General features: G+C 37.1%; 1 protein-coding gene across 1 annotated transcript in view; it reads right to left on the bottom strand.

Moving 5' to 3' along the window:
• Window positions 1–425: 425 nt before the first annotated feature.
• LOC134755134 (uncharacterized) overlaps window positions 426–10,028 on the bottom strand; it is a 95,535-nt gene continuing 85,932 nt past the window's right edge. Inside the window, exons 20-23 of the mRNA XM_063691612.1 lie at window positions 5,064–5,304; window positions 1,903–2,010; window positions 789–932; window positions 426–634 (exon numbers count right to left, since the gene is read on the bottom strand). Coding sequence (XP_063547682.1) covers window positions 458–634; window positions 789–932; window positions 1,903–2,010; window positions 5,064–5,304 — 670 coding nt within the window. The 3' untranslated portion in view covers window positions 426–457. The remainder of the gene's footprint in view (window positions 635–788; window positions 933–1,902; window positions 2,011–5,063; window positions 5,305–10,028) is intronic.

Here is a 10,028-nt window from a genome sequence, read left to right as displayed (position 1 = left end):
GGTGTAATGTCGCATGGCGTAAAACCAGAATGTATATATGTAATGTAATGTATTGGAATATAATCTAATAATAGGACTTTTAACTGCGGTTAGAAAGCTGTCGTCATCTTGCTTGGAAATAAAATTACAGCCGATTGAAATTTACAATTATTTTTTCGGTACACCCCTTATGTACGTAAACGCTTATAAAAGGTACTCGTAAACGTAAACGCTTTTTATGACGACAACGGAATGATAGAATGAATAATGTCCTATGCTAATTTTGGAGAATTTTTACAAATTTTCTAATAAAACTAGTTGAGAAACCTACATTTTGTATTTTACAGAAAAGCCTAATCTACCTACTTACATGTATATACCTAAATGGTAATCTGATCTGATGACTTTTCTTTACTACGTCATTTGCTCGAATCAGTAATAAAATTTAAAACCCAGGTCGACAAAAGCCTGGAGTCGGTTAATTCTTAGCCAGCGTGGTGGCGGGCGCGTCGCTGTCGGTGGGCGTGGCGAGGTGCACGCGCGCGCGCGGAGGCCAGGCCCCGGGCCGCGCGCGCTCCATGCGCCCCAAGCACGACGCCGCGCTCGTCGCGTTGGTGAACGTGCTCGACGTGGCAGCCGAACGCACTGATATCACCTGATGACATTCTCATATTCACATGATTGTAACTATGAAATCTATGCCAATTTAATGTGGATAATCGAGTAAGTAGGTAATCGAATTCAGGAATGACGAGGCTAAATAAACATGCACCGATATTTACGTAATAAACACTATCTTTAAAACGAACCTTAGACAACCCAAGTAACAGTGGGACACTCTCCTCCGAGTAGTCATCGTCGTTTATACTGCGGGGCTGGTAGCCCTGCGCCATCTTGAGGAAGCCGAGCATCGCTATCGCCAGGATGGTAGCGTATACGAAGAACTCTGTAGCCTGGAAACATTATACCTATGTCAATTGCCCGACAATATAACACAATGCCACATTATTTACACTCTCAAAAGCTGGTATATGTTGGGATAATACCGGTCGAATTTGGGACTAATTGAGAGAGCTCGCATTAAAAAGAATTTCGATCTCACGTGTCAGATTCTAGAAATATGGCCCAAATCGTTAAATATTAATCGTAGTTTAGGCCTGAATTTTGGCAACGTTCGATATTCAATGGTTTCAGTTTTGTACCAGTGTAAAGATGAGACATACTTTTATTCGAGGGTTACGATGAATTTGTCATCGGATGGCGAAAAAAAAAACACATAAGATAATAAGGTATCTAAAAAGATATATTCGATGTTTAACCTCCTCCAACGTATACATATAAATTGCAACAATGAATAACTACAAACTTAAAAGTTCTCATCAAATGTTTATTTTGTTGCATTTTTGTATCCGATCTTGACCCACATACGAAAATTTGGTAAATCTGTGGCTCTTAAAGTTTGATATGTGAATAGAAACAATTTCCTAAGTAATACATTCATACAAATATGCCTACATATACTGCTAATATCTCTTCCTTTTGAATTACCGTCCTCGAATAAAAATAATGGAACGAAATAATTAAAATAAAAACAGAATTATTGTAGTCATAAAAATGTAAAGTTTTACACAATCACTGCTGTATTTTTAAATGGGTAAAGTTCGGATAGTTGCTTTCCGATCTTTACCTGCAAGGGCGAAGATCGGAAATCGAACTAGAGCAGTGCTAGGTCTGTTTTGATAGGTTGTAATTAAGCAAAAACGACAGAGTCGGAGATAGAACATAACTTCGATAGCTAAAGTGCAAACGCGGTAGTAAATAGGATGACTTTAGTAACTGTTTGTTTTACTTCATTATCCACCTCGGCTAAGTGACGTGTACGAAAATATAGCATAAACGCATAAACCTCAGCTAAGTACTTACCCTGGATTCAAAGATCTTAGTTTGAGCCACCAGTATAACGATAAAATTACCCACGGCCACCGACATGTACCAAGCCGCTATAGTTATCGTTTTCATGCTCTTCGGTGCCTGCATTTGATCAAATGAAAAAAAAAATAAGTTTGTGATAAAACTAATGTACAAAATGTTGAGGGGAGTATCTAGGGGCTGGTGCAGTTGTTGGGCGAAGAAAGTGTAAATAGACTTGTTGATGACATTATATTTATTATTTCAGGATAATTACTTATTAAAATAACATACTTAGTTAAGACGATAGTGGACGACCAGTCGTCCCCTTTCCTCTTGACATGGCGACGGATTACTCCGACGGTAGAGCGCATAGAGCAAGAGCGATCAATGAATGAATTAATGTTGTGTTTGAGTTGCTAAAACGCTGCGACGGGGGCGGAACCATAGAATAAAGAAAGAGGGCAGTAGGCTATCTCCGGCTCAATCCGCGATATAATTGCCTACCGTACTTGCCTGTCTCGGGGTTTTCACTTTTAGCAAAATTTTAATTCAGTGTTTAGAAATTGGCAAGGGCCGGGAAGTCGTACTTTTTACTTGTGTTGTATTATTTTAAACTAGCTTCTGCCCGCGACTTCGTCCGCGTGGAGCTCGTTTATATCATACCTGCATACAAACTACCACCCCCCTTTTCACCCCGTAAATGATGATTCCTGGGATAAAAACTATCCTATGTCCTTCCCCGGGTCTCAAACTATCTCTATACCAAATTTCATCCAAATCCGTTCAGCGGTTTAAGCGCGAAGAGGTAACAGACAGACAGACAGGCACACTTTCGCATTTATAATATTAGTATGGATTACGATTTATAACTGTAAGTAGGTACTTAGTTACTATACCTACCTACAATACTGAGAAATAATTTCTCCTGCGATTATCACACATTTTTCATTTATTTAGCGGTGCCGAAAAGCCGTGACGCGCGAACCTTGTGCGGTGTTAGAACTGAGAAACGGGGCGAGGTTTTGTTTGAGTGTGCGTGCGGCGACGCATAGATACTATGGCGCACACATACAAGTCGCGCGCGGTGCGTTTGTATGAAGATAACATACTTTGCCCTGTTTATACTATGGCGGAACCATTAAATTGATCATACTAAATAATACATAATATACTAAAATAAGTATAGCTCATTACCCAGCAGCACAGTGGTATAATCCAATTTTGGGCTTTTATAGGGTCCGATATTTTTCTAATGCCCCCGCTTAATGTAAAATCTACCACTCAAAAACGAATTTAATTTCAGAATTTTTAAAAACACATTTAGGGGTCGCTACCGCACCTGGAAAATTTGAAACCGCCATACAAGTTTTTTTTTTTTTTTCATTTTGGAACGACGTGTCATAGTGATCCAATTTAACATACAATAACATTGCTTTTTAGGGTTCCGTACCCAAAGGGTAAAAACCGGACCCTATTACTAAGACTCCGCTGTCCGTCTGTCCGTCTGTCTGTCTGTCACCAGGCTGTATCTCATGAACCGTGATAGCTAGACAGTTGAAATTTTCACAGACGATGTATTTCTGTTGCCGCTATAACAACAAATACTAAAAAGTACGGAACCCTCGGTGCGCGAGTCCGACTCGCACTTGGCCGGTTTTTTTATTAATATTTTAGGGATCTAAGACTTCTAAGTATTGATTTAGAGGTGCGTCCGTTACTATAAACACAAATTAATTAGCTATGATATTATATTAAGAAAAAAAAAAGAAAAAAAAACATGTTGTATGGAGGTTCCAAATTTTCCAGGTGCGGTAGCGACCCCTAAATGTATTTAAAAAATTCTGAAAAAAGAAAATACAATTGTTTTTGAGCCGTTTACATTAATTTTTGAGTGGTAGATTTTACATTAAGCGGGTGCCCCGTAGAAAAATATAACTTCGACAAATAATGCACGTTTCTCTACCGAGTTGTTAATCGATTAGCTTGAACGAGCGGGTATAAAAAATGTATAGCGATGTATTCAATTAAAAAAAACACCTTGTTCTCCCACAGATAAAATGAAGTAAATACATTCATTTTGTAGCTCATTAAAGAAGCTAGCTTTGGTGAAAAACTTGGAGCGGTCTCTGACCTGATTTGTATATGAATATATCCAATAATTGATGTCATATAATTGTCATTACTATACGCACAACATACGTGACGCACGTCAAAATCGGCTGGCTAGAAAAAAAAATATCAAAGAAAGATCATATTTCGTATTCTTTTTTACAAAGAACTATAAAGTTTTGGGTCCGAAATTTTGCATACTTATTACTAATAGAAAGCTACATCATAAAAAAAATACAAGCCAAAACTCGCTGGCGCTGGGGGCAGATTTACTTAGCTTATCCTGGCATGGCCTTTAAACTTCTTTCTACGCTGGTTCTTGTATCAAAAGTTATTCACACCTAAACGACCATATTTTATAGGTAATAGGTTACTTGTGTATCATCTATATTGATTTAATACAAGTAATGACATAATTTTTTTATGGATTTCAATTAAAATAATGCGTCAATTGACCTAAATTAAACTTACCTATAAGTGTCTACTTTTTTAGGCAATTATGAGATTGTGACTTTTGAGAATTCGATTAATAAAATTGATTTCTACCGTAGTTATTTCATTATACACCGTGTTTTTTTTAACTCCGTTTATTTGAAGAATAGGTAGTTACATTCCCGAGCATCAAAGAAGTTAATTTCTCAAAGACACCGGTATTCTCATTCACTCTGTTTTGAAGATAATCAAATACCTAATTAATTTTTATGTGTCAAGGCATTTCTGAGTGTGCACACTTAATTGCCTTAGATTACTCGTATAGTCTAAGATACCGCTACAAATTTCTGCACCTTCTTAGTCAATCAGATAATACATTTAAAATTAGCATTTTAATTCGTTGGTTGTTGCTAGGCAAAATCTAGCCGCAAAAACCTTATATTTTTTGTGCATTTAGGGTAGCTTCCCTACACGACAAGTGGGGCTGATTTTTTTTGGCTTCAACCCTTTACTCTTCAACCCTTTTCCAGGCCCACTAACAGCGACAGTGTAATCTCATTTACTCTGATACAAATAGACAATGTGAGCGCTTTAGGTATTGACATCCTCTTAACACATTGCTAAACACACACCTGTGTGAATGAGAACTCCAACCCGGAGACGGCGAACAAGATCTCGGCACAGGAGATGAGCAGGTACTGGGGCAGCAGCCAAGCGAGGTGCAGCTCGTTGGGTGGGTTGGGCGCGTGCAGCTGCACGCTGTCGAGGCGGCCGCGGTGCACACGCGCGCTTAGCACGTACACGCCACCCGCGTGCAACGTGCCCGCACCTGCGCCCAGCTGCCCGCCCTCGTGCTCCGCTCGCCACGTGTACCTTGCCGTAGAGGTGAAGGTAAGGTAAGGTACCTACACCCCAGGCCAAAAGTATGGAAACAAGCTTGTATTTCAATAGAAAAGTGTGATCTTTTAAGCGATGGATTTTATACTAATCATTGACAATTTGGTAAAAATAATAATAGAACATTTTAAAACTAAATTACTCTGGCTGTGATAGTTGCCAATTCAACATTTTGTCATGTAATTAAAGGGTAGGTATAATTATGTAACTTTTTCCTACTTAATTTTTTAGCTTTTTGACAATTTTTTAGGATGTTTTGATATTAAACGTGTATTTTGAATCTTTTGGGTCGGCCTAATTATAAATATATACAACCAAGATAGAAACATGAGATATTAAAGAAAATAACGTTGTTTCATACTTTTGGCCTGGGGTGTAGTTCGTTACTAAGTTCTGTTACGAGAGTTTTCACGGAATAAAAGGAAATAGTACGGATTGTTAAGTCAAAAATATATCAAATACGGTACCATCCGGAAGAAAGCACGAAACTTGGCATGCACGTAGCTTTTATATATGTTTCAATATTGAAAGAGGAACACGTTAAAACCTTCCCCCCCCCCCCCCCCCCCTCCTCTTTTGTGTCCTCAATTAGCCGCATTCGAGGGAAGCGAGTTCTGTCAAACTGGTTTAACTTGGCAGACATTTTGAATCATATTAACTAATAATCACTTTATTAAACGTACACAATGTCAAAATGAAAGTAATGCCCTTTAACTTAAATCACAGTTTTTTTTTAACAGCTAAAGCTACGAGAAAACCGTCATTCTTTATAAAATTATCTACAAAAAATATTCTTTGGATGCATGTTGATAGGACCTATAGTTTTCAAAACATGCTAACATTCATTGGGGTAAGTACAATAATAGGGTAATTAAGGACAGTAAATGTATGGAGCAGTATGCACTCAGTGTCAGGCGATGCCGGTGGGCACGATTGTTCCTTAGGTCAAACAAAGCTGACCCGGTAGCCACGAGCCACGAGATCGTACCGTGCTTACCCTCCAGAAAGGGGGGATAAAAGGGGACCCTTCATGCTTAATTTAATGAAAATGAAAAATGAAAAAATGAAAATATTTTATTACATTAATAAAATGTTACATTACAAGGTTGGGACTTCCTATTAAGTATATTATACCTGTACCAGGAAGCCCCGCTCCTCCGTAGCAACAAGTTGTATTTAGTTTAACAAAAGCAGAAAGAATACTTAACCTAATACAATTTTATCTATATTAAATGTGTATGTGTGTGTGTGTGTGTGTGTGTGTGAGTGTGTATGGGTGTGTGTGAGTGTGTATGTGTGTGTGTAGGTGTATGAGATCGTGTGAGTGCAGGTGGCGAGGTGATGTACTAATCGGCACTTTTATATATAGGTACTGTAAAGCATAGAACTATGTATCGTACTTTTCTTACACAATAGGTATTTTCTTATACAATAGGTACTGTAAAGTAAAATGTCATATTTTCTTAGACTTATTATATTAAAACTGATAAGTAGGTACTTTAGAGTTTAAGTTAATGTCAACTTAATTTAATATATCAGAGCCTCTGTCTCCTCGTAGTTAAGTATTTTAAGCCACTCGGTTAATATTTTTTTATATTTATATAGTTGTAAATTGTATATATTTAGGATTTTGTTTATTATATTGTATTGTATTAATATGTATATAGTTTACGTGGGTTTCTTCGGTTAAATACATATGACGTTAAACGCTTTACATACCTGAATTAGCTATAACTCATTTGTCTTTATCTGTCATTTTGACTTATGTATTTGTAAGAAAGGGTTAAAACATAATTTAACTAAATCGGGCCCGTAAAGTTTTATGAATAAGGGGGTAAGTACACCTACAGAGTTTTCCAAGCCTGCCTCCTGCACAATTGTCTATGTAAATATATATGTTTTCGTGCGTAACTGAAAAATATGCAATGTTAGAATAAACTAGTAAAAAAATAGTGGTCACAAAATTTGCGGTAATATAGAGGCCTCATTAAAACAAGCAATTGAAACTTCTGGCAAAGTTGCAAGATTGCATTGGACACACTTTTGTAAAGTATTATTTTCATAAATTGACCGCGTGTTTTCAGGCAATCTGGAGCTTTCCAAGGATTCCCATAAACTCTCCGCCTGAATATATATATATATCTATACATATAATAAAGCGGAAGAGGGTCGAAAGTCTGTACATGGAAGATATTCGAAAAAAAATTGGCTGGGGATACTTAGAATCGATAACAGAACACATTCCAACAGTTTTTTGAATTTTTGTCTGTTTATCTGTTTATCTGTATGTCTGTTTATCTGTTTGTCTGTTTATTTGACCGCGCATCAAATGAAAACGGCTGAACGGATTTTGATGCAAACTTTACTAATCTGTCGAAAAAATCCACGGCCAGGTTATAGGCTATAAAAATTTGAGAAATTTTACCCCTAAGGGGGTTAAAAAGGGGATGAAAGTTTGTATGGGGTTCAAGATTTATTTTAAGCTAGCAATTTGAAACTTCGTACGAAGATATATTATTGAAATACAAGAAAATGAATTTCAGCGTTTTTGAAAATTCATCCCCTAAGGAGGTGAAATAGAGGTTGAAAGTTTGTATGGAGATCAATTTTTTTTTGAGTGCGTTACTTGAAACTTTGTATAATGGGCATATTATTATAATACAGGAAAAGTGATTTTAGCGATTTCAAGAATTCGTCCCCTAACAGGGTTAAAAGGGGGTTGAAAGTTTGATTCCATTACAAATGCTTTGAAACTTCTTAGAAAGGTATGATAGACGATTACAAAAAAAACTAATTTTGACGTTTTTGGAAATGTAACCCCTCAGGGGGTTGAAAAGGGGATGAAAGTTTGTCTTGGGGTGCAAATTTTATTTTAAGCTAGGAACTTAAAACTGCAAAACGTTATTATATTAAAAAGCAAGAAAATTACTTTCAGCGTTTTTAAAAATTCATCCCCCATGGTGGTGAAAAAGGGGTTAAAAACTATATCTTGATAACTATATCATTTTAGCTACTAGGCCAAGTTAGGTATCGTTTTTGTATAAATCGGGTATGCCGAATTCATTTATGATATCAAAATGACACCATTCAAGAGTGAAAACACAAAAAATATGAAAAAACTTTTTTAATTTCTCTTCACGCTTTAACCGCTAAACCGATTTAGATAAAATTTGGTATAGAGATAGTTTGAGTCCCGTGGAAGAACATAGGGTAGTTTTTATCCAAAAAATGGAGACTGCGTTTGCATGGAGAAGCGGCCGTGCCCTTTCCTCTTAATAATGGTCACGAAGGTGGGTATGGGTAATACATATGTAGGCGCAGACCCTGACGGAGTGTGGCGCCGGCGAAGCCGTGTTCATCCTGCGTATCCCCCTCATTCCGAGCAACTTCCCGTTTCGCTTCAAGCGGCTACAGGTCCCCGTGAGCGTCTGCTTCGCTATGACCATCAACAAGTCGTAGGGGCAGACGCTACGCAGATGCATTTCCCACTCCGAAAACAAAAAAAAAGGGGCAGACGCTGCCCGCCGCCGGCGTCATGCTTAGTTAGACTGATTTGACTGGAGGACCGATTTGGATGACATGATTTTGATGGGAACACCCAAATATTCCGAAATACGTTTTTCCGATTTTTATAACCACGACTTTCATAATCCCGATTATTTATAAGTCCGAAATATCAAAATTACGATTTTTAAAATCACGATGGGATAAAATCACGAATGTGCTATTTCCGAAAACTTAAAATCCGATTGTCACTTGACAGAAAGCTTAAAGTTCTGATTTTACACTTTTCCGAAAATATTTTTTTTTTCCGAATTCCTAAATTCCGAAAAATCATTGTACGATCGGAAATAAAATAATTCGGTATTCAGAAATTCGGTTTTTTACAAGATCGGAAAAATGAAATCCGTGATATTCAAATGAAGACTCACGTTTTAGTAATTATTACGGGTACCTGTCGTGCCGCGTCATGTTAAATTCGGCATAAAATATTTTTGGCATAAAAATTCGGCATAAATAAATTATACAGAACTGCGAACCTGCGAACCCGAACTGTTGCTAGAAGTGGGTTAGGTTAGGTTAGAACTGCGATCCCCAAGAAAACGAACTGTTGCCAGAAGTGGGTTAGGTTAGGTTAGAATTGCGACCCCCAAGAAAACGAACTGTTGCCAGAAAAGTGGAAATTTAAAAATTGGGATATTTAAAATAGGAATCACGTTAATTCGGAATAAGGGCAATTCCGAATTCGTGATTTTGAAAATCGTAAATGTTAAATTCGGTGTTTGCCACCATCGGAATTGTTATAGTCGGAATTATGTAGTTCGGAATTTACAAAATTCGGCTTTTTAAGATTTACTTCGTGATTTTCATCATTCGTAATTATGACAGTCGGAATTTTGATGGGTCGAGCATTTAAAAATCGGAATGAATAAATTCGACATTCTAAAATTCGGAATAAAAATTTTCGGAATTATGTAGTGTACCCGATTTGGATAGGTACAGTCAAGGACGTAAAAATACAAAAATGGTACTGTATCGTCTGTATCGTTCGATATACACCTACTACTGTATGCCGTTTAAATCACGTCAAAAATTTGAATAAGGGCAAAAAAAATATTGATTTTGGAGTGTAAATTTATTTAGAGGTAGCAAAGAGGATATTATATTATAGAGCGGTACTGTCATAGTAAATTTTGTAA

Source organism: Cydia strobilella, chromosome Z, assembly GCF_947568885.1.
Source record: "Cydia strobilella chromosome Z, ilCydStro3.1, whole genome shotgun sequence".
Classification (NCBI taxonomy): Eukaryota; Metazoa; Arthropoda; class Insecta; order Lepidoptera; family Tortricidae; genus Cydia; species Cydia strobilella.
The sequence above is the reverse complement of the archived record's forward strand: the minus strand, read 5'-3'. Positions and strand labels throughout refer to the sequence as shown.